Consider the following 26,298-nt stretch of genomic DNA (forward strand, 5'->3'; position numbering starts at 1 on the left):
TTGAGCTCGCACAAAAAAAATTCAAGAGCAGGTGTGGATTAGAACTCCTAACTCACTGCATATGGAAATTAGCCAACGAGCCTCGATGCGATGCGGGCGCACTACCACTGCGCCAAGCGCCCGTAAGTTGAGAACCATCTTGTGTCGGCCGAAATCAGGCACATTGTGGGTCAATCTCAGCGGTGGTAAACAGGAATATCCCATTGAAGAAGCCCGCTGTACAAAATATCGAAAGAGCTGCCGCTCAGGACATCCCTCCCCAGGGCCAAAAGATCGGGACAGTTCTGTGACCGACGTCAGAATGCCACGATAACACCATGCCCGTCGCGACGACGATGGAGAGATTACGGCAGAGCCGACGGAGGGTGTTTTGATGGGTATTGTGTCGTGCAGGTTCGTGCAAGACAGCGGTAAGGGTGAGAAGGCTCTGCCATGAGTGACGCGCGATGACCTGCAGGAGTGTCGCTTACCGCTTGTAATGATCCCATTTCGGGCCAGCAAACCTTTTGTCGCCAGCTTTCTGAGAGGTGGAATGTCCAAGTTAGCATGCAATGCAGCAGTATCCACGAGCTTCGCTAAAATTCCCACGCAAGGCGAAGTGGAAAAGGATAGATGAGATGGGCGAGCGAACGGAAAAAGGGCCGAGAACGTAGACGGCGCTCATATTGTTCGCAGGCTAACCCGGCTTCGCGGACAGGATCACCTGAAGGACCAGAAAGGTTTCGAAGCCGAGTCAGCAGTACAAGAGACACCGTCGGAACACAATGCTGTGCCATCTGGAATCATTGCGTTCGTATCGCCGGCAATAATAACAAAAACAGTAAGCCCGTGACAAAACAGAGTGTGGACATACCTCCAATGGTGGGACTCCCGAAACCTTCCTCAGCAAAAAGTAGGTCATGAGGGGCGAGACTGCGGTGAATAGCCAGGTGTACCGGGGGACGTAAGGCGCAGTCAAGGACGTCGAACACAACGCCCATATACCCACCCAAAGGCATACTTCACCGACGTAACTACCCCGGAAGATGAGTACCAATGAAAAGTGCAGTATTGTAGACAGACGCCACGGGAGGGACTCTCTTAAGCAGCCCTGGACTGCGGATCAGAGGCAGATTTTGGAACTCCCGGGGAGGACGAGAAGGTCCGTGAACGTTTTTAGGTTGACGTACTTGGGGTGACGGCTCAAACTCCACAAGCCGGTGCTAATAAACTGCTCATCGTGTTCTTTGTTGTCCTTAGCGCGCCGCCAGACCGTCTTCTGGTGATCAGCAACTGTCGAGGCGCGCAGGGGGCATATCAGATATGAGGCTTAGAAGGTCAGGAGGAAAAGAAGCGCAATATGTGCTTAAGGGGCAATGCAGAGCGTGTGGCATAGAAGCAGAAAAACGTGTCGACAGGATCATCTCTGCATATAGACGAGCGATGAAGGTTTCGTCCACTCACCGATCTCAAGGAGCCAGGAGGCGGTAAAGATTGAGACTGAAAGATGATCCCGGGCACCCAAAGGTGAGTGTGCCGCAGGCGGGATGGTATTAACCTACATCCAAGTCAGGTTATATGAGATGCGACCAAAGTTCAATGCATACCAGATAGACAGGCAGGCCGACAAGGAACACCCAAGTCGCTGTATCGAGCGAGTCAAGGGGGCGTAGGAGCGTAAAAGCACCGAGGGCACGCACCCTGAGCCATCCAGTAACCAGCAAACTTGCCAGGCTGGTGCTTCACTTCATCAAATCGAGAATCTCCACCTGCTTTCAGTGCTCTCTGCCACAAGAGACGACATTAATCACGCTGCATATTCTGCCCTCCAGACCGTAACTGACCATGGCTAGGAATGTACCTAAACGTATGCACCACATGCTCAGGGCAGCTGTCGCCAATAGCTGCCTTGGAGCAAAGGTACTGAGTGCTGGCAAAATCGTATCAGGCATGTGATCCCAGAACTTTGTCTTCAGAGAGGGGTAGTAAAGGGACACAAATGTCGTGGACAAGAAACCTAATGCGCCTGCGAGGTCATAGTACTTTTCGTTAGCTCTGGGAACAAAATAGAGAGCAAAAGCTGTGTAAAATGTATCAGTTAGTGTAGATTGTCCTCGGACTCGTCCTCGACTCACCTGTCTGCAGGGTGTATGCGCTTGTAAGAACTGGAAGGAGTCGCGAGAACACGGGCGGCATTTTCGCGGACTAACTACGGCACTTGCGGTCAGATAAACTTGGAGGTTCTGCACTCTCTATGGACTTTTTGTTCCTGTAGTCGACGCGCGCGATGTCGTGGTTGTGGTTTAATGTTCGAAGTGCAGCGAGCCCCGCTGTGGACGCGCCCGTGTCGCGCGATGGAACTACGCGGAGAGTGACGTCAGGCAAACTGAGAAGGAGCTGCAGCCCGGGGGCTATAAATTTTGAGCCAGGATTGTAGCTTTGTATCACGTAGCAGTTTTTGTATCCTTGCCATACGCAAGCATATCAGCCCACACAGCTTGAACAACAATGTCACAGGAGCACAGTCGTGTGAAGCCCAACGCACATCCAGAGGCGGAAGTGCGCGAGGGCGAACACTCGACCATCCCCCATCCACCCCCAGAAGACCGTCATGAAAAACTACGCTACAAGCCTACGCCAGATACTGGTTGGACTGCTCCCATCCCCAGCCGGCAAGGCGGTGATACTGAGCACGACTTTCTAACCAAACCACCATACAGCTGGACGAGTGACAAGTTCGTCCCTAAATACTTCAGGTGAGTGTTGCCGTGTGATACTGTCTATTGCACGTTTGACAGATTAACAGTGAATGCTGGTGCGGTAATGTCGCCTTCGAGTTTCACGGGGATCCTGTGGACGCGAAACACTGCCACTGTCGTCAATGTCAGCATCTCCATGGCGCGCCCTTCCAATGGGCTGTTATCTTTCCAAAGGTGAGTGTCCATTGTCTTAACCTGTATTTACTGCATAGTAATCATGTCCCAAGACATCCGTGAGGATGATCAAGAACGAAGACAATAGCCTGCACTTCTTCAGTACTACTAAAAGATCCGACGAACATCACGTCCCCTGCAAGGTTCGTCATCGGTAGTAGTATTCGCTACGCAGTGAGGGTTCTGACCGCGCGACCCAGGTGTCGTGCGACCAGTGTCGCTCGCCTATTTTTGACGAGGGTCGTAACACAGTCCTGGCGTATCCAAGCTCATTCAAGTTCGAAGATGGCAAGGTGCCCAAGGATTTCCACCCCACGGCACATATATTCTACAAAGAACGGTGAGTAGCTGCTTGACCTCGCATCTAACTCTATTTGACCGTCCGTCTGCCAGGGTCATGGAAGTACCCGACGGCATACCCAAGTGGTCCGGTCACAAGGGTGAGAGTGAGCTTATGCAGGAACTCACAGCTGAGGACGGGTAAGAGCTATGATAAGTCGCTGATTCGCGATGCTCACTCAGGAGCTCATTTTCAGCACGATGCCGAAGTATAAAGGGAAGGAAGGCATGTCACAGGAGGAGATGTACAATAATGAAGCGTCGAAAGGTGCAGGGCTTTGATCCAGGTGATATGTCTCGCAGAATGTCGCCTAGACTCCTGTAACTTGCATCTGCTCATGAAGCTAAAATGTGCTCATATCTTATCAAGCCCTGGTACTATCATACGAATATCCCTAGCATAAACCTCAAGAAAGTGATGCTACAAATACCTGAAAAACCTAGCAATACAGCATATTACTACGCGTGCGTAGACTACATACCAGTTAATATGCATCATCGAGCTCGAATTCGAGGTCTTCACCAGTGTCCGGCTCGCCTTCCGCATCGATGTCATCTTCGCCCTCAGCGTCTAGCTCTCCCTCTATGTCTTCCTCTCCCTCTGCATCAAGATCAGGGTCATCCTCGGCAAGTGCATCTTCGGTAGTTGTTTGACCACTTAGAGCAGCAGGGGCGGTTGATTCTATCGATAGCTCGACTACGGCGGCGGAAACCGCAGGCGGCGTCATCTTGTCTGCTGCTCTGAGCTGCTCTTCCGCGGCGTACACAGTATCGTCGCTCGTCCGCCCGACGCTGTGCCTACTCGTCCCAGTGTGTGGTGTCTCCATGTCCTCGTACACAGCATCATCGTCGGGGACAAGCTCAATGTGGGCTGGCACCATGTTTTCCTCGACTTCCATAGCGTCGATGTCTCGGGCAGCGTCCGGCTTATCCTCAGAAGTCGCATCCGCATCCGCATGTGGATCCGTTGCGAGCACTGAAGGCTGATCGGGAAGCGTGGATGTTGGCGACTGAAAAGGCTCATACTCCGCAGCGGGTTCGGGCTCTGGCTCTGGCTCTGGCGAAGCGACACTTCTCGCCTCGTCGCCATTAATTACTTCCTTCGTCAGGCGGGATTGTCGACGCTGAGGCTTGCGTCGCTTGGCAGGTATCCTTTGAGATGATGAGCGACGGCTCGGCACTGGTCGGGACGGCGTCGACTGCAATGCCTGAGATCGTGTCTGTCGTGTGGTCGGGGTGCTGGGCGGAGACTCAACGCGCTTGCGCTTGCGCGGAGATATCGACTTGGGCGTGGACGGGGAGATGGGTCTCATCAGAGACTGCTCAGTATTCGAGCGTGATCGCAGCTGGCGTCGTGGAGGATCTTCTTCCATGGCGAGACGAGCGGCAAGAGCTGCGTCCTCCGCAATAAGATCTGCATCATTCAGCCGACCGGAGACTTGAGCCGCCGAGCGTGTCCGCCTCACAGCTGGACGATCCGGCCGTTTCTTTAATGTAGACATAGCGCCAACGTTTCCTGTGGTAGACCTTCGAGGTCGCTTGGGTCGAGGCGTAACGTCCACGAGTATAGGAGAACTTGAATGCTGCCGTTGTGAGCGTGTTGGGGTATGTTGGGAACCATCCTCAGGTGATTCTGCATGAACAAGCACGTCTTCATCAGTTCTTGGACGCCTCGCTATCTCGACGATATTGTCGTCGTCGAATAAGGCTAGTGCCGGCGACGCGAAGATATTCTCCAGGCGCAATACATCAGAAGATGATCCAGCGAGTGGGGAAACCAAAACGTCAGCGGTGGGCGTAGGAGCTTCAGTGGTCGCTGAAGGGGGCACCGAATCCTCAGCTGGCAGAGCGTCCGACTTCTTAGTCCGAGCAATCAAGAACGGACTCCACTTGAGGTTTTCTGGATTGAGCCTCAGATAGCCCTTCGCCTCCCATTTTACAAGGTACCGCTCGACATCTTCAGGATCCCAGCTGACGGTGTATGAGATTGGCGTAACGAAAGAACCCTTCGTCTTCTCGTCGTCATGAGCAGTTGAACGTTGTAGGTTCTTCCGCGCTACTTTGCTCTTACGACCTTTGATGATCTTGATGGCTTGTCCGGGGAGGGGGCGCGGAGTCGGGACGCGATCGTGGATGTCTATCATGTTCAGATGCACGAGAGTCGTATAAATGTCCTCGAGTGTCATTGATGTAGCTGCGCTGATATCTATTCAACATCAGGACAGTGATCACATTATTGATCACGTTCTGGGCATACCTTCCAAGCGTGGGCTTCCCGGCGTTATGCGAAGAAAACGCATTATAGCCAAAGTCCAATAGTTCCGGTATCCGAGCGCGCCGAGGGCAGAGAGCGGCTTCTCAGGCGAACCAGTCCTGTGTTCCTTTTTCGACAAGAGATAACCTATGGCAGAAATTAAATCACCGACTGGCGGCTGGTTCGGCTGAGACGTACTGAAGTCGATCAAAAGATTACCCCAACCTTGGCGCTGACGCACAGGGAGTGTCATAATGCAGCTCACGTTGTAGTCTTTCGGGCTACGTTTCTCTTTGCTGAAGTAGCCGACGAATCGAGCCCCTACATCGTCCACTTCCGTCATCACGTAAAACAGGAATGGCTCCACGTCATAGAACAAGGACTTGTGGTCGAGAAACATCTTCGACAGGAGACATAGATTCTGGCAGTATATCTTGTTCTTTCGCCCGTCAACTTCGAAGATGGCTACCGCGCCGTCGCGGTAAATTTCATCTCCAGGAGGATGTCGCATCTTGCATTTCAGCTGAGTGTGACGTCAGTATACCTACGATACGCACAGATGAAAAGGAAGGGCAGACCCTATGCCTATATGCGTTGAACTTGCTCTTCATGTACTTGAGGCAAAACTCGCATATCCAGAGGCGGCCGTCAGGTATAGTCATGTACTCCTCTGGAAATGGCGCATCGAACCATGTCTGTATGTCAAACTCGCCGAACCGGATATATCGTATTCGCAGGTAGTTTTCAGGATGTGCCGTGGGTAATGGAGTAGAGGGAGCTGGTGAAGCGGAAGGAGCCGGTGTAACTTTCTGCAGCGACGACCGCAGAGGCCTTGTCGAGGATTCGGCTACAGGTGATTCATCTACATTCAGATCAGGTGGTGGTGGCGGCGGTGGCATGAGCTTCTCCTGACAGAAATTAGACAGAGCGGATGAAGACGGCTACAGGACCTACGTCTGCAGCTGACCGACTTTTCTCAAAGCGAGTCTTATCTGGTTGCAAGATGGATGTTGCGCCAACATCACGCTCTTCTGGCGGTAGAATGTCGTCGAACATGCCCTTTTTTCCGTCGTCGGGGTCCTCAGCGCGTTCCTTGCCCTTCCGAGCAGGCAAGCGCAAGCGAATCTTGGTGGGCTTAGGTGACGGCGGTACCGGTGAAGAAAGCCTGACACGTAGACGCTTATTTGGGCGAGCAAGATCCGAAGGAACGATCTCTTCCACCTCAGGTTCGGTTTCTGAGCGAAGCTGGCTTTCGGCTGCCAGTCTACTTTTCGCAATTGGCTTATGTCTACCGGGTCGCGATGGTGTGACGACGTTCTCTATATCCACTTCGGAATCATCTGTCGCGGTGGCCCTGGCCTTCCCTTTTCTTCGACTTGTCACCGTGTTCGCTGGCCCTACGGAACGAGACGAGGATGCCACAGATGTTTCGCGCGCGGGTAACTGGGAAGACGCAGTGAGGACATCGACTTCGGCTGCCTGAGCATACGGCTCGGAAGACGGCCCTGGAATGGGAGTTGGGCATGCAGGGCAGTACCACAAACCCGGTGGGGCTTGTTCTATGGGTGGATCGAGACATTCCATATGCCAACCTGAGTCGAATGATTTTCAGCACGATACAGCGACATAATCCTAGAAATATACCTCTGTCGCACGAGTCGCATAGTAAAAAGCGATTCTGATGAATAATTGAGGTGAAGAGAATAACTGGAGATGACGGGAAAGCACGCACATCGCCGTCCTTTTCATGACAGACCTCACATGTCTTGCACTCGGTGCATTGCCATTCGTATGAGTAAATTGTCTTTGCCTGATCTGTGAGCTTCAAGCAGGTAGGATGCCCTGACCGAAAGTCAAGAAAACTTGCACCGCCAGCTGGTAAGGTCACTCACCACTACGACCGCAATCTGCACATGATACCATACGCTCGCGCTCGCTTGCCTTGTTCTTGGAGTCATCACCGCCACAAAGGCCGCACTCGGTCTCACGACGTGGCTTTCGCTTCTTCTTGGGAGGTTTGGGCGGTATCGAGAGCTCGACCTCCGCCGGGAAGTAGGACGGAGGAGGTTGCGGAGCGAAGGGGTCGCCTTGCGGGCCCTGGAGATATTGCAAGTGGGGTTGGATGGAGATTTTCTGAAGAGGCTCGGGTAAGACTGGAATCTGGAACAATGTAGGTCAGCCGTCCGCCTTAACAGAACATACGCGACTCATTTATCCGCGTCTCGCGTCGCGGTTCGCGTCCGCGTCCAAGCGTTTAGTCTCACGACGGATGACAACGCCACTCACCTCGACGCCGCCGTTGGTCACAATGTTAGGCACCAGCAATGCCGAGTCGACTTGTGGGCCGTGAAGGGCTGGATCAATGGGTATGTCGTCAGGTCCATGATAAAACGGTGTACCATTCTCTGTCGGACTGGACGACGTCGACGGTAAAGCAGATGGAGTCGCAGAGACTCTCATAGCAGCCTGTTGCAGAGACACTAGAGCAGTCATCATGCACCCAGGAGGGTGTGTCGTCGAGGACGGGAGCAGCGGCGACCTGGGGTTCACTGTTTGGACGGTAAATAGACTCATTCGGAATCTGAATTACGGATCCATGCCATAACAAGGATTACGAGAAATCGCCCACAAACGTCTTAAAGCCTGGCACGACCACTCTGAATGCTTGCGATGCACAGTTGCAACATACTCTGCCTACTCGAGATTGCACCCTTCATGCATCACGTAGCTGACCATCAGGACGCGGTCCGCGCATGGGGATTGCGAGTTGTCTAGCGATTTTAATATCTTAAGACTATATGATCTCGTAAATAAGTACAATAAGGGCTATCCGGCCCAAAATGGCAGCGCTTGGCTCGCACAGGCCACCTTGGGAAAGCCGTTTGTTACTTTGCGTTGTGTGTTATTGCCGCTGCGCGCACAGTCCCCCTTGCGTCGTCGGTGGGCCAAAACTTGCGTTGCATGACGAGGAACTTAAGCAATATATTTTTTACTTTACACGCTGCAAGATCGCAACAGTTCGAAACGAGGCTGTCAGGAGAATCGGCCTGGATCCAGACGCGCACGGAGAGTCAGCGGGAGATAGTGTACGGGGCACGTTCTAGGGCTAGGGACAGTCTCGCAATTTTCCGTGAGAATCGCTGGTGGTTTGAGTAAGCTTGAAGAGGAGAACCGAGTTGAAAAGTGGCTGGTGGTGGCTACATCGGCCAAACAACAAATAATAGGCGAGCTCCGTCGTGCCGTGCAGCGTCTGAGTCTCGAGTCCCTCATCCCGTTTCGCACTGTCACTGTCTATCGCCAGATAAACAGCCCCCTTCCTCTCTTTCTTCTCAACCACCACGTCCTCGACGGCGACACAAACAATGCAGACTGCGGTGCAGTACTCTGCGCCGTCGCTGCTCCCACAGTACCCTCACCCCACCCTAAACCTCAATCGTGGGGTCAACGGCGCTGCGAATGCCATGCCTACGCCGCCGGTCCCAACACGCAAGCGCAAGCGTCCTCATCAGTACACGGTCAGCTACAGCGAGGTGCAAGAGCTCGACAACTCGGGCAAAGTACGAGATGTCATCGTCATCGACGACACCCCGCCGCCATCGACCGTCTCCCCTGCCACCCCTACTACGACGCACAATCACCTCTATTCCTCGTCGTACCAGCCCCCGGTGTATTCTGCCCCTGTGAGGACACGAGCTCGCGCTGCTGCTGAGGCCCAGGAGCAGTCGTCAAGTTCTTCAGCAGCAGTCCCTCCGCCTAAAAAGCGGAAGCGAGATCTCGTGGAGGTCGCCAGCACTGTGGCCAAGAGGCCAGCCGCCAACGGTCATTTAGCCAATGTATCAACTGCTAATGCTAAATCATACGCGGGGGGCAGCGGCGCACCTCTCGAAGATGTGAGTATCCCCAACCTTCCCCATGCTCCGTGGCGCCTCATCGTCCTGGTGTTCAACAGATGTCGCAGGACGCTGAACCTTGCGACGACAAGGAAGGTCACTACATCATTCGTACCAACGACATGATCTATAGGCGCTGTGCGTCGCTTTCTCTCGCCACTTTCTGGTATCGCTGACCGCCCTCCAGACCAGACTGTCAAGCTCCTGGGGCAAGGGACCTTTGGCAAGGTCGTAGAAGCTATCGACACGGAGACAAACAAGAGGGTCGCAATCAAGATCATTCGTGCTATACCCAAGTATCGCGATGCAAGCAAGATAGAAGTTCGCGTGCTGCAGAAGCTCAAAGAGCGGGACCCTACCAATAAGCAGTACGTCAACGATGGGCGCTGTCGTTCGTGCTGACGTGTTCTTCTAGTAAATGCATCCACCTTCTTCACTGGTTCGATCATCGGAATCACATATGCCTAGTCTCGGAGCTACTGGGCATGTGTGTATACGATTTCCTCAAGGAGAATGACTTTGCCTCGTTCCCACGGAACCAAATACAGTCGTTTGCTCGGCAGTTGTTGGGTAGCGTTGCTTGTGAGTAGCCTCTGGAATGTCACATTCCAATTGATTCAAATTCGGAACTCCCAGTCCTTCATGACTTGCATCTCGTGCACACGGACCTCAAGCCGGAGAATATTCTGCTCGTTCATAACGATTATAAGTTCGTAAATGTTCCTGTGCATGGCAAGGTGAGCTCACCATACTCTCCGCCTACAGACTCGGTGTAACTCAGATCATTCCTTTGAAGCGCAATGCTCCACCACGTGCCAAAAAGATTCTCGAGTCAACTGAGATTCGGCTTATCGATTTTGGGTCTGCCACGTTTGAAGAGGAATATCACTCTAGTGTGGTATCCACACGGCATTACCGTGCTCCTGAAATCATACTCGGTATGCGCTCTAGGTTAGTTGACTGACATGCTCGCTCATCTTTACTAGGGCTTGGGTGGTCATATCCTTGTGATGCGTTCTCTCTTGGATGCATTCTTGTCGAGTTTTACACTGGAGTCGCCTTGTTCCAAACCCACGACAACCTTGAGCACCTCGCAATGATGGAGCAAGTGATGGGCAAGATGCCGGAGCGGTTCGCTCGCATGGGATCACGATCAAAGCCAGAATACTTCAAGGAAGCAAGCAAGCTGGACTGGCCGAAGCCGAAGGCTACCAGACAGAGCAAGAAAGAAGTACGCGCTTGCCGCAGCTTACAGGTCCGTCACTATACTGTTCTCCTTGTGCTGACTTCACCAATAATCGTGTAGGAGATAATCCCACCGACGGACACCACGAACAGGCACTTCCTGGACCTTGTCAGGAGGCTGCTAACGTTTGATCCCGAGGAGCGCATCTCAGTCCGCGACGCCCTCAGCCATCCATACTTCCAGATCCGCGTTCCTGAAGACCCGTACTAACACTCACGCTCCTTTGATTTTCCGACACTCTTCGACGACCCTGACCCTACCCGATCGCGCGGACTGGCTCAGGAACGGACAGGTTCCGCTCAATATGTCTAATAAGACGTTTGTATAACGATATTTACAGTATTGCTCTCCTTTCCTGTTCTTATCTCGCTCGCTCATGTCCTCGTTTACTCGCTACGTTATTCTTCCGCACCTGGAGGTGTTTTCGCTGTCTTTGTACAACCATCCTGCAACTAGTGCTACAACAGCTTCTTGTGTCTCTACATCCTGGTCATCGCCGCGCTCAGTATCGCCTAATCGATCTCGTCTCTTCACATATAGCGCCCTCAACTTCGTTCCCTGTTCTTGCACTCTGCGGTCAAAGTATCTGTACATATAATGTGGTGCAAGACCATAGAAATTGCTCCTCTTGTGTCAACTGTCGACTGCCTCGAAGCGTCAGTGCTGTCGTCGGCCGAACAGTGAGTGTTACTATTTTCATTCTTTCAAATCCTTATATTGCTAAGCAGGCTGCACTAGGCAGAAATAACAGGGAAAGGATGCCGGCGCTATCCCAAAGCAGAATAATGAAAAGCGAGCACGGTCTGCAACTCTCCGAGAGTCAACTACACGAGTTTAGCGAGCGAAATCTGGTTTTTGCCAACATCGGTAGAGAAGTAGGCATTCTTAAGGAAGACATCTCCCACCTGCGTGAAGGTCAGCGTCGTACTGCGACAGAGGATCTCGAATACTGACCAGCCATTCTGTTGCAGCACCGATCTGGCCAGAGGAGATACCGGAGACACAGTCACCAGTGAGATTGGTAGGGTCGACTGGCGAAAACAGAAGATCACGAGTATCAATCGCAAACTGCTGACCACTGAATGTCAGGGCGACGCTCGCGTTGGTGGTGCATGGGAGCGTGAAACCGCCCTGGCCGTCGGACTGAGCGCCGGGAATGGCCTGGTGGACGGCGGCAGCGTCGGCATCAGGTGCGATGATGAGGGTAGTGCCGGTGTCGAGGATAGCAGTGCGGCCCTGGAGACCCAGATCCTGGCCGTTAACGGATACAGTACTCATGGCGCCCTCCCAGAAGCCTTCCGTGTTGACATTGTTGAAGGTGGTCAGCGTCGCAGCATCGAACTTGGTCGGGTCAAGACCACCGAAGGTGACTTCGCCGTCGTTCTTCTGGTCGGCAAGACGGGAGATCTTGAACGAGGTGATAGCGTCGCTGATGAGGCCGGCTTGGGCGAGGGATTCGACGGGCGTAAGAACACCCTGCTCCGACAATGTCTAGGACCATTGTGAGTGAATTGCAACTGCCAAACGGAAGGATAGCTTACGGATTGCGCAAGACCCATCAGGCCGTCGAAGGGCACAGAGTCATCGGCAAAATCATCTGTCTCAACAGTAGCGACACCGAAGGTGTGATTGTTCAAGGCGAGGCCAGCGACATTGATGTTGTCGGTAACAATGTCACCTTGAACAGCACCAGATCCGTAAGTCACTTGGAACTGACTGCCCAAGTCGACGAAGGACGAGGAGGACTGATTGCCTAGGAAGGTATGATTGCCCTAGTAGACGATTAGCCCGGGTTGAAGCAGGGTACGAAGGCGGGAAGACGGCGTACGCAATTTCCACCCTCTGTCGATTGGCATTGCTCACCGCCAACCCAGAGATCCGCGGAACCGGAGTCCATGAGAAGCTTGAAGTCCTGAGGCGGGGTTCCCATCTGGACAGTGGCGATATAACCAACATCGTAAGCCCTGCAGAGTGGATTATAGGCTGGTTCAGAAGTGATTTGCCTGGAAAGTCACGTACTCAATGTCAAGGCCAAGAGAGTTGGCCGCGGTAGGCGGGTTGGCATCCGTAAGGCCGCCGTTATCTTCAGCTTCCAAATCAATCTCAGAGAAACCTGCACCGCTACCGGCTGCACTGCCGGTGGAGGTCGCGCTGCTGGCGGAGGTCGCACTACCGGCGGGGGTCGCATTGCCGGTAGAGGCTTTAGGGTTGCCGTTGCCACCACTGAATGACCGTATAATTAGACTTCAGTATGCGATATAACTGATACGGTGCTTACGCCTGCGTGCCTTTCGATCCATGTCTGTTGAACCGTTTGGAATTCACCCTGCGTGGACCGGGGCGTCCTTCAGCAGGGATGTAGAGCCTCTTGTGAAGGTTCGCGCGCAGCTCGAGGGCACTTGGCTCATCTCGGCCAGTCATGCGCGCATAGCGCTTGAGACCGCGGTTGATGTGCTGTTGCAGAAGCTATACAAATGCGAGTAAATAAATTGATTGAAGATCCGGCGAGATGACAATGAGAACGTGCCACTTGCGGGTGAAGATCTGAGCGGGTCTGGGTAATCCTCTTGAGAGGAAGGGTGACCAGACCACTTCGCTTCGTAGGTGCAGCCTCGACTCCAGAAAGCAGAACGAGAAGGCTCGCAAGGAGCAGTGAAAATGTGAAGCCGAGCTGCATAGCTGGGGAAGCAAGTATAAGGATTTATGAAGGCCCTTTCAAAGGAAAGCTATAGGAAGAGGACAGCTGAAAGTTAAGGAACAGCTAAAGGCCCGGCCTTAGAAAAGAATGGATGGAAGGAAAGGAAAGAAGGAAGGAAGGAAGGAAGAGTGTGAATAGACCATGCAGGCTACCAGGTCTTATATGCTACTCGGGAGGACCCTCCGCCGCAATCGAGCTCAAAGAAGATTGTACCTTGTGTTGCCAAGGGCAACGAGGACTACATGCCTAGCGCCTACATTAACCACGCACTAGTCGCCTGTTTGGGGGACCAACCCACGTGTAGCAACGCACAATGAGACACATCGGTCGTCTTGCGACCCAGCTGTTTTTGTCTTCGTGTTCCGAGATATCCTTAGAGCATACGTTGCCCGTCATCTTGCAGCAGTGGCGACCCGCCCAGATGTCTCTTAATTTATCCAGTAGACCACAAAGCAGATGCCGAAGTTCGGCCTGGCCATTTTCAAAGTCGTCTGGGTATCGCTAGCGACGATGGCGGTATCAGAGCACAACTAACACATCACAGACGATCCCAACGACAAAAAGCTGATGTAGTGAACGACGTCACCATGCAAATAGTTTTCATCACTGAAGAAGGCCCAAGAAGTATGTGTATTACCATTCCATCTCGATGAATCCGTCCATAGGTTCGGTATATCAAATGCTACAAGGCGGTAGGTTCTCAATGTCACAGTCGAGCCTTGGCCTCTGCGTCCTCCAAGGCAACACTCCTTCGCTTGAACTCGCCACTTCGACGGAGCGCCTTAACGGCCTCACCGTAGACATCGCTCTGGACCGCAGTACATCAGAACATCGTCAAACTCGCGCAATTCAAGTGCGGGGCTCACTCTGATTATTCCCCATGCACCGCTCTGAGCCTGCGCCCCGACGATGGTAGCAACTTCTTGCGCCTTGTGCAGAACAGCTTCGGTGTCACCTTGCACGATGTGATCAACCAAGCCGCATTTCAAAGCCTCCTGGGGAGTAAAGCGGTAGCCCTCAAGTGCGATCTTTCGCACTGTCTGCGCATCTGTAACCTTGGCCTGGACGATGAGACCGAACGGGTACGGCCAAGCAGCGCCGAAGTGCACCTAAATACGCCTCAGTGCCAGGCTCGACCTAGGTCAATAACGCAAGAGAACACTTACTTCGTTCATACACATCCAGGCATTGCGCTTGCTCCCATCAGTCATGACCCGATAATCGCAGCAGAGCGCCAGTATGAAGCCACCGGCAAACGTGTGGCCGTTGAGAGCGGCAATGGTCGGAACTGGTGTAGCCTCTTGTCAGCATTTGTGTTCTTACATGCGATTCGGGCATAGTAATACATACTCGGGAAGGTGAGAAGCCGGTGAAGCATGGGGTCATAGAGTTCTGTGATTGTCGTTAGCTCATACGGCTATATGAGTGCCGGTGAAGCATACTGGGGAAGAAGAGCGGGTCCTTCGTCGAATTCTCGTAGTCCAAGCCTACATACCGATGAGTTCAGCACCGCTGCCGGTAAAGCCTGAACATGACATTACCATTACTGAAAAACTTGTTCTGTTTCCTGTTGCCAACAAGGACGAGTGCACCACGCCCACCTTCCTTGCCCTCGGTTTGCTGTGCTTCGCGCCACTGTTGTCTCCAGCTGCGTTCGACCTCGTCCAAGGCAGGCAAAAATGCCTTGCCAATAAGATCATGAGTTAATCTGCTGTCGTCTCCATTGTGTAGCTCAAGCACCCAGAGAGCGTTTGTAGCTATGCAGACAAGCAGAGCATGAGTGCTCATCTGGGCATCGAAGGGGGCCTGAACTCACGGTGGGTGACTGTGACCAGAGGCTTGCCCTGAGGAAGGCTGATGGGAAAAGACATGCTCAACAGCGACGAATTATGAAGGGAGAAGAGACAGAGAGTACCAAACCGTATTATATCCAACCGCTTTCGTGAAACGGCAGCATGCGCATACAGTATTCAGAATTTCAGATGCTTTCGGTCGGGGGTGCCACTGACCGAGCCAACTGACCGCCACGTGGTTTCCCGCCAGCGGCAAACACACTCGGGCACGCAGACGTCCGAGCTCTCTCGACCAAACCATGGACGTCGACCAAGCACGAGTAGAAGAGCTCACCAGTACGTCTTCGTTCAAGACACCAGGAGCAATGCTCTTATACATAATACAGAGAGGCTCAAGGAACGGGACGAATCTCTGAGGGAGTCCTGGATCCGCGCCATGGAGGCACGTCTGGTGCGCGACAAGCTGCAAAAGTGCTACCGCGTAGAGGGAGTGAACCATCTCGAAAATTGCCAAGATCTTGCGGATCGGTACACCCAGATGCTGAAGGACAACAGAGTGAGTCGTGTGTCTTTACCTTCCGCGGACGAACGCTCAAGCTCTGGCAGGTGCTAGGATACAAGCACATTGATGTCTAGAGAACACCAATCGCACTATCATTCCGCCTCTGAATCCTTGCTCAACACGACGTACTGTTGGTTGTATCATGCTCTTCGTGTGTTGTTCCGGCATAGTCCGCCTGCACATTCGCGCGCTACCGTTGCCCCGTCTAGTGCTCTAAGTCCTTACACGCGACGCTTCAGCTGGACGAAGCGTTCAGTCCGCTGCACATTAACTGCAAAGCAACATTATAGGCGTCGCAGAATACCATTCCCGAGAGCAAGCTACAAAGGCTGAAGAAGTATGCTAAAAACAGATAATGCGAGCGATAGATACCAGCACACACGAGGAGCCACAATGAGGCGCATTTTAGACTGCCACTTCCATTACTTCTTACCCTTACGCTTGCGGCCTTCTGTGCCGCTGACTTCGACACCACTAGTCTCATCGCCGCTTGTGGCAGCACCGGACTTGGTCCTGCGAACTTTGGGCTTCTTAAGATGGTGCTCAGGAATCCACTCCTCCTGGTAGCCACCCGCCCCGGTAGCAGTGACAGTGCCCACCGGTGCACTAGGAGTTGGGACCTTGCGCTTCTTTGGCTGGGGCACGAAGGTAAGGTACGCGTAGTAGCCAACACCGCCGAGGGAACCGAGAACGATGAGGTAGGTTATCCACCTGAAGCGACAGTCAGTAGTGAGCCACACACGTCAGGAGCCATTATGCGGTGTTAGACATACATCTGGATGTCGAAGAAGGAGCCCTCCGGCTCGACAATTCTGACAACGGAGTCGTACCCGTGGACGCGGTATTTTTCGCCCTGCGATATTGATCAGACTTCGACGAGTGGTACAGTGTGTAGGACATACATCGGTCTCGTGCTCAACCCAAATATTGAGTCTCAGGTCTCCGGTCTGCGAGCGTGGTATAAGAATGGTACAGCTGGCAAGGAACTCTTCGTACCTTGAATCTACGCGAGCATAGTCAGCATTGAAATTGGCAGGAGAGAGCTAAGACGAACTCACTCGCTATAGAATGAATACGGTAACTTCATCTGCGCACCTTGCAACAGAGGAATTTTGTAGTGGAGCGCAGTGGTCTAAATAATTCCTTAGCCCACTGCCCTAATGTAGAGTAAGAGGCTACTACGTACATTCTTGATTAGCTTGTTCGTCTCAGGGTGGTGGAATGAGCCCGCAATGTTCTGAAGTGTCACATTGCGTTCCGACTTGTTCTCAACGGTGACGAGGATCTCGTTCCGTTGGCCGTTGACAACGTCTGCAAAGCAGCTCAGACACAGTTTGCAGCCAGAAATACAGGCTACGTACGAGAAAAAGCATTATCCTCCGGGAATGCTGCAGTCACTACGATCTCTGGTTCACCGGGATTCGCAAGTGGAGCTGAGTACAGAAGTCAGGTCCGGAGCTGAGCTCATGAAAAGGGTACGCTTACACGCAGCGACAAACTGGCAGAGCGCAGCGAATGCACCAAGGCCGAAGAGACTGTGGAAGCGCATCGTAGGCAGCACGACCGACTATCCGATAAACCAGAAACCAGAGGGGGAGTCGTCGACAAGGGGTGGATATCGGTGGATGCTAGGCTCTCGCGTGCCACGTCCAAAGCAATAAGCGCTCAATCGCGTGACGCGTTGGTGACTTTGATGGCTCTCTGGAGCCAAACCATGGTGCTTGCATCCGGCAGCACGCCGTACTCGACAGAATGGTATATTACTATGCAAACAAGTACACTATACAGCTTTGTGAGAACAAGACTTGGTCAGACAGTGGCGCATGTGAGCTCTACGACGCGTCGCGAATGATTCTCCCAACGTCCTCGATTTTATAGTAGACTCGTAGTTGCACGAAGAGGTTAACAAATGCTCACGAGACAGACTTCTTCTTCAGCAGGTCCTTGGCCACTTCTTCGGGATCGGGAGACATGTCGGGAAGCCAGAATGCCTGTACGCAGGCACGCGTCGTTAGCATAGAACAGAACTCCGAACAAAGACGGTAATACTTACCAATTCAGCACCGGCTGAACACATCATAGCAAGGCGTGGGTTGAATTGGACGCAACGTGCGGGGCCCGGGTGCCCATCCAGCTTCGCAACAGGCTGTAAACGAAGCGGGTGGTTTTTGTGGTCTACGGGCCCTTCTTTCACCGGCAACTCTCGGACATCCCAGACCATGATCTTGCCATCCAGGCTCCCTCCAACGACGAACTTGCTGTCTGGTGTCCAGGAAACCTCCTCTCCGCTGATCCCACGCTGAGGCTCGATGGTCTCTTTGGCATTGATCTTCCGACGTTCTAGCCCAACGGGACCTTCCAGCTTGGCAAGTAGATGACCTTCGAACGCGTCCAATATGTAGTGGGCATTGCCGGAGCAACCAACTAGGAGGTACTTCCCGTTGGACGAGAAGGCGAGCGACGTCATGTAGATCGGTCGAGGCGGATAGCTTATGAGAGCAAGTGTAGGATCATCAAGAGTAATGACAAGGAACGGCGCCTTGTCAAAGTTGGCTTGGTCATAGAGGAGGATCCGCGCGTATGTATTCACGCCCACGGCGAAGACAAGCCCAGATGCATCGTAGGCAACCACCGGCGGCGCTGGCAGGTTCAGCAGCCCACGACAGTGGGGAGAACGCAGGTCCCATAGACGTACTGTCTTGTCCATTGAGCCGGACATGAAGCCGTCGTCCACAGGAGAGACCTCGAGAGAAACTACCTTCCCCTTATGGCCTTTGAAGTATTGCAGGTACTTGTTGTCGTGCAACGAATGGTATCGGATGGTGTCATCTTCCTTTGTAGATGCATGGACAATGGTGGTCTGCTTGTGGGTGAATCGTGGCAGGTCTACTCCGTATTTTTTGGAATAGAGGGTCTTCAGAGTCCTGTCCAGACGCTTTAGCCACATATATCGGAGGTTGAGCTGACGGGAACTTGCTTGCCAGTCTTGCAGCTGTACAACCTGAACGTCTCGTCCTCCGCCGCGGTAATCACCTGGCTTCCACTATCGTCGAAGCTGAGGCCGGTTATATGTTTCTGTTCAGCCTGTGGCGGGCGACCAGAGAAGGTGCTTGGTGAGGGTAATGGCGGGGACTCTATGGCGTTCTTGAATATTTTGGCTGGCTTTAGCCTTGTCTGAGAGCAGCAGGTCAGCTACAAGAACACATGTATCCGCACGCCGGGCTTACCATTAGCTGGGGGCTGAGACTGAGCGTTGTCGCGGCTTGGCCATTGGGGGTATTTGATGAGCCCGCCGCCATGAGGGTGCAAGGAAGAGATGTAAAGCGCCCATAACACATTTTGGCTTACGACCTTGACTTGCTTCACGTCCTCTCTGCTCCCTCTGACACGTATACGACATGGCCGATCAGGATGAGACGGCAAAGCTTTGGAAGGTCAACCGCACGATTCACGAACTGGTCCGGGACAGAGTCAGTGCTACGCGTTACTCAAAGCGCATCCTGATCAGAGTCTCATTGTCTGCTTGTTAGGGCTTCCAAGTCTCGGATGACGAAATCCACATGGACCTCGCTACTTTCCGATCGCTCTATGCGAATCAAATGGGCTCGGTAGAGTGAGTGGAAGATCCTGCATGAAGCAAAGGCCATAATTAACCGAGCCGCAGCCGGAGTCAGCTGAACTTCTTCACAAATCACCAGAATAACCCGATGGAACAAATCTTCACCTTTTTCTCGGATGAGAAGAGTGTTGGTGTGAAGACAATGCGAAAGTGCGTAGGGTCTCACGGCCAGTCACGACATAAAAAGCTGACTTCCTGGATAGAATTCTCAATATTTTGGAGGAAAAGAATATCCAACGAGGTATCATCGTGTTTCCCGGAATTATGACACCATCTGCGCGGAAGGTACTTTACTTTCATCGTGTCTGTCGCGCAATTACACGTACGACCTGGCCTTACCACTGTAGGTTATCGTGGCTATGGCGTCGCAATACAAGCTCGAGGAATTCTCAGAAGCCGACCTCCTGGTCAACATTACACACCACACACTAGTTCCCAGACATGACGTTCTCACCCCTGAGCAGAAGAAAAATCTGCTAGAGAAATAGTACGCGTCGCATCTTTGTGCATTTCCGGACCTTGTCTGACATCGTGCAACAGCCGGTTAAAGGAGACTCAGCTACCCCGCATCCAGCTGGCGGATCCGGTGGCGCGTTATTACGGCTTGAGACGTGGACAAGTCGTCAAAATTACACGACCAAGTGAAACCAGCGGTCGTTACGCCAGTTACCGTATCTGCTTCTAACTCTGTGTAGCTCGCTATGGTCTCGCACACTCATCTCCGTCCGCCGGATCATAAATTGGGAGCTCTCTTCTAATTTTGTCAATCCTTGTATCACGTCACTCTTTTCGTCCTCTGCATCGTGTATACTCCTATTGCTATCGTGCTAATTGCAGACATGTACTTTCGTGAACTGTCCCACGGTCATGATGTGCTTGGCAGATCACAGGAGAGATGCGCCATCCGGAGTACAGTGAGTGAAGGAGTTTTTCTACGTGCTAATGCTTACGCTCAGCCGCCAATCCCGTCCAGGCGTAATCTACTGTAACAACACATGCTCATGACCCAGTCGCAGAAGTATCGCACGACCCCAGTTATCGCCGTCTACTTAGCACTATTCAGAGAGTTGCGAGGCTGAGCATCGCCTTCCCAACCTTGATCTGTAGGTTTTGGGGTTGGTCGTGATCGTACATTCCGCGTCAGAGTGCGTGAGAAAGTGGACCGTAACCGCTTACCACCTTGTTCTGCATAGTGGCCGTTGGATCATGCATGGAGTAAAGCCTGTACTGGTTTCCCTCTTTCTGAACGCGGCGAGTAGCGGTTGGCTTATTTTTGCGGCGTGGGTTGAACTTTAGACAGGCCACAATGCCCCGGTACCGAGCCTTCGCTCGTGTGGCGTTCATTCATTTACGCCGCCGGGTCGCCGTCGGTATTCTTAGCGCTGTTGTCAGTCCACTTACCGAGTATGTTCTGCGCTTACGCACCGAGCCAGCCAACCTAGCCCAGGCCCCACCTTTCCGTTGCGGCTTAATTTCCGGTCACCTGTTCCACCAGCTCATCCGGGAGATTTTCAAGCAACCGGATTGCTGTGAGTCGCTCTGCACATCTCATTGACATTGTCAGCTCACTAAAGCAGGTTGATGGCACAATCGGCGTGGCCTGTGTCGAGGATTCACTACGGGCGTATGTACCTGACGCGCCTAAGAGCAGTATTTTTATTAGTATCTGGGATTTTACTAACGAGTATTTGTCACTCCGTGCAACCCAGTCGTCGTTGCCATTCCGATCTAGTCGTCATGCAGCGACAACAGGCACGCTGCCTACTCACAAGACACTTGATTTCATGCTTCTGTAACAGCGGACATGAGCGATGAGAGGGTCAGCTACACGATGCAGCCCCTATTCGAAGGTGTCCTTTATGGCGTCGGCGGTGTTGTCCCGTGCTTGCATTTCTAGGCATGCACCGGATGGGGCCTCGACTCGGAGACGGTAACCATACACCCCACGATAACGAGATGCGTCATCTCGTTTCTGCCTGGTTTGCTAACGCAGAGATGCCTACATCCGGCGAGGACACCTCGCAATGGATTGCTCGTGCTTGGCCCGTCAACAGACGCCCGAGATCCCATTTCGATCACTGCGAGTGGGATCTCGGGAGAAGATCCTCCTAACTGCAGCGTCGAAAAAGGCGACACCAGGGCCAGATCCGGTGTCGACTTTTACGTGCAAGGGCGAGGTGATGCTGTGTCTCACAAGTTCTGATTAGGAAGTTGTCTGGCAGACCGGCTAAGACGACCACCTCGCCCTGAAGCAAAAATGTTGACACCGACCTCACCCCGGGTACGAGAGAAATTTCTCTGGGTGGTTTCCGATGCGATGGACTGATTGTCAGGTTTGTGAAACGACTTCTGCCACACCAGAGTTACAGCAGTCGATGTATCTCGGATATGTCCTGCAAAGCGCCCCGCTTCACAATGATTTATTGGACTAATGCTCCCAGCGCAGATCAAATAGGCTATATGGTCTTTCCGCTTTCTCAAAGCTTACGGGGGGTTAGATTCTCACCTGCGCTGTCCGCCAGCACAGCAAATTCGGCCTCCCTCGCTTTCTTCGATCGGTCGCGCAGAAAGTACATGTTGAGTAATATCCATTGATATCTAGTCTAGATCTCAAGATCTCTGGACATGAAGTCCGTGAAAGATTGCCTAAGTAAGCAGGTCTATCCTCAGTCGTTTTTGCAACGTCTCATTCTGAAGCCGGGGAGCAGGCAACTCCGGATGGGGCTCATACACACGATCTCATCTTGAAGCACTCCACGCGCAGTTCCGGATCGGCCCAAGCTCATGGCGGCCAGCCTTAGACATTTGCGACAGGGTCGGTCGTACAGTGTTTCAGTGCGATGGTCTGTTCAAAAACTATGACGGCTAGTCGGTGTTACGATCTTGCGGGTATATTCGAGGATATAAAGTGCTCGCACCCGCCTCCCAAACTACTCAGAATCACCAGGAATCTTTTACATCGTCAGTCATCCCTCAGTGAAATATGCGGTCCTTCTTCCTCCCCGATTTGCTCGCCGTCTGTCCTCTCGTTGGCTCTACCAACCCACACTACGCCAAGGCCTCCCGCGAGTCATCCGCATGGATAGACAGCTACCACCTCTTCACGGACAGGAAACGCGCCTTCTTTATCCAAGGCAGCAACGAGCTGCTGGTATCGCATACCTACCCGTACGCGGACTACGAGCAATTTAGGACCTGCTGCGACTTCGTGAACCTCCTCTTCGTGGTCGACGAAGTGAGCGACGACCAGGACGGCAAGGGCGCGCGTTCCACGGGGAACGTGTTCCTAAGCGTCATGCGTGATCCCCTCTGGGACGATGGCTCGGCCCTAGCCCAGATGACGAGAGAGTAAGTTCTCGATCATTGGCGTATCTTCATCGTCGTGCTCATCTACTCCTCAGATTCAGGGCACGCTTCATGAAGCATGCAGGCTCAAACTGCGCTAGACGTTTCCTGGTGCACTGCGAGGACTATGTCGAGGCAGTCGCACGTGAAGCTGAGCTGCGCGAAAAGGGTGAAGTCCTCGACATGGTGGCGTTCCAGCATCTCCGCAGGGAGAACAGCGCGATCAGGCTCTGTTTCGGCCTGTTCGAGTTCGCCTTGGGTGTCGATTTGCCTGACCGGGTGTTCGAGGACGAGACCTTCATGGCTCTGTACTGGGCGGCCGCCGACATGGTCTGCTGGGCCAACGTACGCCGTTCTGCTCATGGCCCAGCGTGCATCTGCTAACATTTGGTTCCCAGGATGTCTACTCCTATAGTATGGAGCAGGCCAGAGGCATCCACGGAAACAATATCGTGACCGTGCTTATGGAGGCCCGTGGCGTCGATCTTCAGACCGCTGCAGACCTCGTAGGCGAGCGCTTCGGTAGCCTCATGGACGAGTTTATCCAGACCAAGAGCGCTATTCCCTCCTGGGGCCTGACTCTGGATGCCGCCGTCACTGCCTACATCACCGCCATGGAGCACTGGGTCATCGGGAACCTGGAATGGAGTTTCGAGACCCAGCGCTACTTCGGGCCGACTCACGCTCAGATCAAGCACACTCGTCTGGTCGTACTGCGGCCCGTCGAAGATGCCTCTGACGATGAAGATTGAGCCCATGGGTACGTTACCACAAATTCGGGAGCACAAGGGCGCTGATTCACACGCCGACAGACCCTACGAGCTTTCTAAGTATATTCACATGTTGGTGTGCTTCTCCTTTGTTGTCGTATGACATCGTCCCAACCAGGAAAAACGGCAAACACGCATCGCCCGGATGTATTTTAAAATCTATCTACTACCAATTTTTGTTGCTTTTATACTGTATGTATGGATACGGTCGTGAGTGAACTCAATTCAGCTCAGAGATAACGAAAGAGTCTAAGGGAAGCCAGGGGAAAGCTAGGGAAAGTCAAGGAGTGGATGTCCCGCAGTAGGGGCAAATAGCTAAGCCTCCAACTCCCGGGCAGGAGAGAGTTCCACAATCAAAGTCTCCCTGACTTTGATATGGTTCTTCCCGAAGTAGCGACGGGTGCCGAAGCTCCACTCCAAGTTGCCCACGACCCAGGACTCCATGGCCATGATGTGATTGCTACATGCTCATCAGCAGCTGTGGACTAGCGTTGAATAATTGACTTACGCGACAATCTCGTCGAGTTCCTTGCCGAAAGAAGGAAGGCGAAGCTTGTTGGCTTCAAACTTGTCGGCGAGCTCCTTGAAGTGAACGCCAACGTAGTCGGAGGCGGCCTGGAGATCGATATTCTTCTCCCTCCGAAGGACGGTGAGAATGTTGTTGGTGAGATGGCCCATGGACTGCTCCATATCGTAGGAGTAGACATCCTGTAGACCACTGAGCCACATGCAATGAAAAGAAGGCCAATCGTACGACTCACGTTGGCCCAGCACACCATGTCGACTGCGGCGAGATGCATCTCCATGTAGACGGGATGCTCGAAAATTTCGTCGGGAAGGTCCATGCCGAGGATGTAGCCGAACAAGCCGAAGCAGTAGCGAACGGCGCTGTTCTCGCGGCGCAGCGGGTCGTAGGAAGCTAGGTCAAGGACGACGTCCTTCTCGCGCAGCTCCGCCTCCCTAGCAAACCCGAGGACATAGTCCTCGGAGTGCTTGAGGAAGCGGCGGGCGGTGGCGGGCCCAGCGAAAGGGAAGAAAAGCTTCTTGAAACTGGGTTGGAGCGTAAGTCAATAGGTAAAAGAGCGGGGCGAAGAGAACGGACGTACTCTTTGGTCATTCTGCAGAGGACCGAGCCGTCGTCGTAGCTTTCATCCTTCAAGGTGTTCAGGAAGCTCATGCCGGTGGCAAGGGCATCATTGCCGTTCTGGTCATCACTGATCTCGTCGATAGTGAAGAGAAGGTTGACGAAGTCGCAACAAGTGCGGAGCTGGTCGACGCCGGCATAGGGATAGGCCCATGCACAGAGGAGCTCACTACCGCCCTCCTTGAAGAACTCGAGCTTCTTGCCCTTGAGGGCATTGAAACTGAGCACCCACTCCTTGGAGGCAGCGGCAGCCTCATCATGGTGAGGGTTGAAGCGGGCCTTGAATGGGCACAGCGGATGCAGATCCGGAAGGCGGTAAGTGCGCAGAGTAGAGAGGGCAGACATGTTGTATGTAGTTCTGAGAGTGGTGTGCTGGAATGCGAAGTGGTTCTGTTGGCTTACCATGGCCTGTGCCACCTCTAGGCTTAAATATCGCTGCAAGACGGCAGTATGCTGGGCTGTGTCCCGGCGAAAGCGAGTAGAGGTAGGTTCGGCCTACTGACAATTGCCCTTTCCTTTGGAAAGAGGGGATGCGGGACATCTTGAGTGTGCCGCATCGTCTATGACAGATTGACGGTGGGCTACGGCCTCCTGAGAATTACCAATGCAATGATCAAGACGCATTCCCCAAGAATGGGCACAAGGAAGAGGGCTGACTCCGGCGCACTGGTTTACAGGGAGTCGGACATTCGGCAATGAGTGTGACAGCTTGTGGCGTGCTAACCAGTTCCGGTAGAGGCCAGCTTCGTTGACGGAGGTGTGCCACAAATCACTCACAGGTCTACGGCCATACTTTCCAGCATTGCTGTTGTTGCTGAGGATGGTGTTCATCGCTGCCGGAGGTACGGCAAGCGTGGCCCGCAGGTAGAGATCACCGATGCGGTCATCATTAATGACGCTAAAGGTGAGGGCTACTCCAAACAGGTTCAGGAGAAACATATTGGAAATTTGTTGGCATTTGCTATGCGTTGCGATGGTCACTAAGATTGCTTCGTTGAGCAAAAGGCACAAGAGTTTAAAGGAATTTGCTACGCACTACTCTGGATTATGGAGGCAAAAAATCTCAAAGACGGAAGATTGTGACTCTGTACGCACGTAGGCCACGACGAACACCACGAGGATTCGGCGATTCGGACGTTTGGCAGTCTGAGGGGAATCGCCTCAAAGCCCTAGGCCGCCCAGATACTTGGGACGCCGAACGCAGACAACGAGCTAACAGTCAGTACGCAGATTAACGGAGGTCCTGCGAATGGTCCACACCACAGGAAGATGCGAAAGTCAAAAGCGCCCGCAAGCAGTAGACGCCAAAGACGGCTTTGTGGCGTCCTGGCTTCTTATTCCCACGCTAGGCCGATGGCCGCCAAACAGACACATACACCTTCTCACCCGCGCTTAGGATCCATCTAGAATATTCTCAGTCTTCCTAAAAGCCCCGTTACAAGAGTCGATGCACAGAGTCCTCAGATACACTGGAAATACAAGAAATCTCAGCGAGCCACGCTACGTTTCGTCGGTCATCATAGGTCGTTCTTCAGTCAAATTAACAGTACAGCCTTTCGGTGTTCAGCTCGTGCGGAAGTATGGGCTCTGATGATTCCGGCGAACTTGCTCAACACCGCCAGACGTTTGCTCCGGCCCAAATCATCTGGATATTTTGCCGCTTCAAAGTTCACCAAAGGCTTCGGGCAGGGACACTGGGGTGGCAACTCTGATGCACCGTGCGACT

At 53.1% G+C, this 26,298-nt stretch overlaps 15 protein-coding genes across 15 annotated transcripts; 5 read left to right on the forward strand and 10 right to left on the reverse strand.

Annotated features, from left to right (window-relative positions):
- Positions 1–209: 209 nt before the first annotated feature.
- Positions 210–2,239, reverse strand: PHACADRAFT_251589 (uncharacterized protein). The gene is made up of 9 exons (XM_007393040.1): positions 2,115–2,239; positions 1,824–2,059; positions 1,680–1,764; positions 1,587–1,624; positions 1,444–1,537; positions 1,170–1,272; positions 854–1,013; positions 471–520; positions 210–284 (listed from the first exon to the last, which is right to left on the reverse strand). Exons 1-9 carry the CDS (start codon positions 2,173–2,175, stop codon positions 245–247), a joined length of 867 nt encoding a protein of 288 aa, XP_007393102.1. The 5' UTR covers positions 2,176–2,239; the 3' UTR covers positions 210–244.
- Positions 2,240–2,487: 248 nt separating this feature from the next.
- Positions 2,488–3,256, forward strand: PHACADRAFT_90575 (uncharacterized protein; the record flags this gene model as incomplete). The annotated part of the gene is made up of 4 exons (XM_007393041.1): positions 2,488–2,735; positions 2,786–2,912; positions 2,966–3,055; positions 3,113–3,256. The coding sequence occupies 4 exons, from the start codon at positions 2,488–2,490 to the stop codon at positions 3,254–3,256; spliced, it is 609 nt and encodes a 202-aa protein (XP_007393103.1).
- Positions 3,257–3,736: 480 nt separating this feature from the next.
- PHACADRAFT_158797 (uncharacterized protein) lies at positions 3,737–5,437 on the reverse strand (the record flags this gene model as incomplete). The annotated part of the gene is made up of 1 exon (XM_007393042.1): positions 3,737–5,437. One exon carries the CDS (start codon positions 5,435–5,437, stop codon positions 3,737–3,739), a length of 1,701 nt encoding a protein of 566 aa, XP_007393104.1.
- A 54-nt stretch (positions 5,438–5,491) lies between these two features.
- On the reverse strand, positions 5,492–6,404 carry PHACADRAFT_88720 (uncharacterized protein; the record flags this gene model as incomplete). The annotated part of the gene is made up of 3 exons (XM_007393043.1): positions 5,492–5,652; positions 5,704–6,028; positions 6,084–6,404. 3 exons carry the CDS (start codon positions 6,402–6,404, stop codon positions 5,492–5,494), a joined length of 807 nt encoding a protein of 268 aa, XP_007393105.1.
- A 37-nt stretch (positions 6,405–6,441) lies between these two features.
- PHACADRAFT_251598 (uncharacterized protein) lies at positions 6,442–7,199 on the reverse strand. The gene is given in 3 exon segments (XM_007393044.1): positions 6,442–6,531; positions 6,560–6,869; positions 6,889–7,199. The coding sequence occupies 3 exon segments, from the start codon at positions 7,082–7,084 to the stop codon at positions 6,456–6,458; spliced, it is 582 nt and encodes a 193-aa protein (XP_007393106.1). The 5' UTR covers positions 7,085–7,199; the 3' UTR covers positions 6,442–6,455.
- A 38-nt stretch (positions 7,200–7,237) lies between these two features.
- On the reverse strand, positions 7,238–8,064 carry PHACADRAFT_116052 (uncharacterized protein; the record flags this gene model as incomplete). Its single annotated transcript, XM_007393045.1, has 3 exons — positions 7,792–8,064; positions 7,398–7,665; positions 7,238–7,347 (listed from the first exon to the last, which is right to left on the reverse strand). Coding segments are annotated over exons 1-3 (588 nt in total), but the record flags the coding sequence as incomplete, so codon positions are not given.
- A 735-nt stretch (positions 8,065–8,799) lies between these two features.
- On the forward strand, positions 8,800–11,184 carry PHACADRAFT_251600 (uncharacterized protein). Its single transcript, XM_007393046.1, has 8 exons — positions 8,800–9,395; positions 9,455–9,533; positions 9,583–9,763; positions 9,811–9,977; positions 10,032–10,132; positions 10,192–10,333; positions 10,382–10,650; positions 10,702–11,184. Exons 1-8 carry the CDS (start codon positions 8,868–8,870, stop codon positions 10,849–10,851), a joined length of 1,617 nt encoding a protein of 538 aa, XP_007393108.1. The 5' UTR covers positions 8,800–8,867; the 3' UTR covers positions 10,852–11,184.
- Positions 11,185–11,465: 281 nt separating this feature from the next.
- PHACADRAFT_90884 (uncharacterized protein) lies at positions 11,466–13,318 on the reverse strand (the record flags this gene model as incomplete). Its single annotated transcript, XM_007393047.1, has 7 exons — positions 11,466–11,546; positions 11,596–12,132; positions 12,183–12,413; positions 12,470–12,605; positions 12,661–12,810; positions 12,920–13,107; positions 13,172–13,318. The coding sequence occupies 7 exons, from the start codon at positions 13,316–13,318 to the stop codon at positions 11,466–11,468; spliced, it is 1,470 nt and encodes a 489-aa protein (XP_007393109.1).
- Positions 13,319–13,791: 473 nt separating this feature from the next.
- On the reverse strand, positions 13,792–15,484 carry PHACADRAFT_139039 (uncharacterized protein). The gene is made up of 7 exons (XM_007393048.1): positions 15,156–15,484; positions 14,881–15,096; positions 14,782–14,826; positions 14,690–14,731; positions 14,506–14,627; positions 14,206–14,448; positions 13,792–14,147 (listed from the first exon to the last, which is right to left on the reverse strand). The coding sequence occupies exons 1-7, from the start codon at positions 15,208–15,210 to the stop codon at positions 14,046–14,048; spliced, it is 825 nt and encodes a 274-aa protein (XP_007393110.1). The 5' UTR covers positions 15,211–15,484; the 3' UTR covers positions 13,792–14,045.
- A 36-nt stretch (positions 15,485–15,520) lies between these two features.
- On the forward strand, positions 15,521–15,691 carry PHACADRAFT_53441 (uncharacterized protein; the record flags this gene model as incomplete). Its single annotated transcript, XM_007392700.1, has 1 exon — positions 15,521–15,691. A coding segment is annotated over one exon (171 nt), but the record flags the coding sequence as incomplete, so codon positions are not given.
- A 23-nt stretch (positions 15,692–15,714) lies between these two features.
- On the reverse strand, positions 15,715–17,333 carry PHACADRAFT_139043 (uncharacterized protein). The gene is made up of 8 exons (XM_007393049.1): positions 17,180–17,333; positions 17,056–17,127; positions 16,881–17,005; positions 16,753–16,826; positions 16,691–16,697; positions 16,597–16,641; positions 16,468–16,547; positions 15,715–16,405 (listed from the first exon to the last, which is right to left on the reverse strand). The coding sequence occupies exons 1-8, from the start codon at positions 17,241–17,243 to the stop codon at positions 16,117–16,119; spliced, it is 756 nt and encodes a 251-aa protein (XP_007393111.1). The 5' UTR covers positions 17,244–17,333; the 3' UTR covers positions 15,715–16,116.
- Positions 17,334–17,421: 88 nt separating this feature from the next.
- PHACADRAFT_251605 (uncharacterized protein) lies at positions 17,422–18,879 on the reverse strand. The gene has a single exon (XM_007393050.1). It carries the CDS (start codon positions 18,639–18,641, stop codon positions 17,706–17,708), a length of 936 nt encoding a protein of 311 aa, XP_007393112.1. The 5' UTR covers positions 18,642–18,879; the 3' UTR covers positions 17,422–17,705.
- A 174-nt stretch (positions 18,880–19,053) lies between these two features.
- Positions 19,054–20,125, forward strand: PHACADRAFT_251606 (uncharacterized protein). Its single transcript, XM_007393051.1, has 6 exons — positions 19,054–19,164; positions 19,225–19,307; positions 19,359–19,463; positions 19,517–19,598; positions 19,661–19,800; positions 19,854–20,125. Exons 1-6 carry the CDS (start codon positions 19,093–19,095, stop codon positions 19,996–19,998), a joined length of 627 nt encoding a protein of 208 aa, XP_007393113.1. The 5' UTR covers positions 19,054–19,092; the 3' UTR covers positions 19,999–20,125.
- A 2,085-nt stretch (positions 20,126–22,210) lies between these two features.
- On the forward strand, positions 22,211–23,432 carry PHACADRAFT_139052 (uncharacterized protein). The gene is made up of 3 exons (XM_007393052.1): positions 22,211–22,661; positions 22,715–23,003; positions 23,057–23,432. The coding sequence occupies exons 1-3, from the start codon at positions 22,297–22,299 to the stop codon at positions 23,408–23,410; spliced, it is 1,008 nt and encodes a 335-aa protein (XP_007393114.1). The 5' UTR covers positions 22,211–22,296; the 3' UTR covers positions 23,411–23,432.
- Positions 23,433–23,743: 311 nt separating this feature from the next.
- On the reverse strand, positions 23,744–24,917 carry PHACADRAFT_89483 (uncharacterized protein; the record flags this gene model as incomplete). The annotated part of the gene is made up of 4 exons (XM_007393053.1): positions 23,744–23,888; positions 23,937–24,136; positions 24,190–24,478; positions 24,535–24,917. 4 exons carry the CDS (start codon positions 24,915–24,917, stop codon positions 23,744–23,746), a joined length of 1,017 nt encoding a protein of 338 aa, XP_007393115.1.
- Between the last annotated feature and the right edge of the window lie 1,381 nt (positions 24,918–26,298).

The sequence above is a fragment of the Phanerochaete carnosa genome (genome assembly GCF_000300595.1).
Source record: "Phanerochaete carnosa HHB-10118-sp unplaced genomic scaffold PHACAscaffold_3, whole genome shotgun sequence".
Taxonomy (NCBI): domain Eukaryota; kingdom Fungi; phylum Basidiomycota; class Agaricomycetes; order Polyporales; family Phanerochaetaceae; genus Phanerochaete; species Phanerochaete carnosa.

What these genes read in the sequence shown, in the direction of transcription:
- PHACADRAFT_251589 (XM_007393040.1), bottom strand. Translation starts at nt 2,175, where the DNA reads ATGCCGCCCGTGTTCTCGCGACTCCTTCCAGTTCTTACAAGCGCATAC. An exon ending in TGGTTACTGGATGGCTCAGG is followed by an intron (nt 1,625 to 1,679) that starts GTGCGTGCCCTC and finishes CGCTCGATACAG; the next exon opens with CGACTTGGGTGTTCCTTGTC. An exon ending in CGGGAGTCCCACCATTGGAG is followed by an intron (nt 521 to 853) that starts GTATGTCCACAC and finishes TCCACCTCTCAG; the next exon opens with AAAGCTGGCGACAAAAGGTT.
- PHACADRAFT_251598 (XM_007393044.1), bottom strand. Translation starts at nt 7,084, where the DNA reads ATGTCTCGATCCACCCATAGAACAAGCCCCACCGGGTTTGTGGTACTG. An exon ending in GACGACGGAAAAAAGGGCAT is followed by an intron (nt 6,532 to 6,559) that starts GTTCGACGACAT and finishes CCGCCAGAAGAG; the next exon opens with CGTGATGTTGGCGCAACATC.
- PHACADRAFT_251600 (XM_007393046.1), top strand. Translation starts at nt 8,868, where the DNA reads ATGCAGACTGCGGTGCAGTACTCTGCGCCGTCGCTGCTCCCACAGTAC. An exon ending in GCGGCGCACCTCTCGAAGAT is followed by an intron (nt 9,396 to 9,454) that starts GTGAGTATCCCC and finishes GGTGTTCAACAG; the next exon opens with ATGTCGCAGGACGCTGAACC. An exon ending in TGCTCCTGAAATCATACTCG is followed by an intron (nt 10,334 to 10,381) that starts GTATGCGCTCTA and finishes CATCTTTACTAG; the next exon opens with GGCTTGGGTGGTCATATCCT.
- PHACADRAFT_139039 (XM_007393048.1), bottom strand. Translation starts at nt 15,210, where the DNA reads ATGTCTTTTCCCATCAGCCTTCCTCAGGGCAAGCCTCTGGTCACAGTC. An exon ending in CCTGGATGTGTATGAACGAA is followed by an intron (nt 14,449 to 14,505) that starts GTAAGTGTTCTC and finishes AGGCGTATTTAG; the next exon opens with GTGCACTTCGGCGCTGCTTG. An exon ending in GTGCATGGGGAATAATCAGA is followed by an intron (nt 14,148 to 14,205) that starts GTGAGCCCCGCA and finishes ACTGCGGTCCAG; the next exon opens with AGCGATGTCTACGGTGAGGC.
- PHACADRAFT_139043 (XM_007393049.1), bottom strand. Translation starts at nt 17,243, where the DNA reads ATGCGCTTCCACAGTCTCTTCGGCCTTGGTGCATTCGCTGCGCTCTGC. An exon ending in CGAACAAGCTAATCAAGAAT is followed by an intron (nt 16,827 to 16,880) that starts GTACGTAGTAGC and finishes GGAATTATTTAG; the next exon opens with ACCACTGCGCTCCACTACAA. An exon ending in TCCTTCTTCGACATCCAGAT is followed by an intron (nt 16,406 to 16,467) that starts GTATGTCTAACA and finishes CTGTCGCTTCAG; the next exon opens with GTGGATAACCTACCTCATCG.
- PHACADRAFT_251605 (XM_007393050.1), bottom strand. Translation starts at nt 18,641, where the DNA reads ATGTGGCTAAAGCGTCTGGACAGGACTCTGAAGACCCTCTATTCCAAA.
- PHACADRAFT_251606 (XM_007393051.1), top strand. Translation starts at nt 19,093, where the DNA reads ATGGCCGATCAGGATGAGACGGCAAAGCTTTGGAAGGTCAACCGCACG. An exon ending in ACGAACTGGTCCGGGACAGA is followed by an intron (nt 19,165 to 19,224) that starts GTCAGTGCTACG and finishes TCTGCTTGTTAG; the next exon opens with GGCTTCCAAGTCTCGGATGA. An exon ending in GGTGTGAAGACAATGCGAAA is followed by an intron (nt 19,464 to 19,516) that starts GTGCGTAGGGTC and finishes CTTCCTGGATAG; the next exon opens with AATTCTCAATATTTTGGAGG.
- PHACADRAFT_139052 (XM_007393052.1), top strand. Translation starts at nt 22,297, where the DNA reads ATGCGGTCCTTCTTCCTCCCCGATTTGCTCGCCGTCTGTCCTCTCGTT. An exon ending in CTAGCCCAGATGACGAGAGA is followed by an intron (nt 22,662 to 22,714) that starts GTAAGTTCTCGA and finishes TCTACTCCTCAG; the next exon opens with ATTCAGGGCACGCTTCATGA. An exon ending in ACATGGTCTGCTGGGCCAAC is followed by an intron (nt 23,004 to 23,056) that starts GTACGCCGTTCT and finishes TTTGGTTCCCAG; the next exon opens with GATGTCTACTCCTATAGTAT.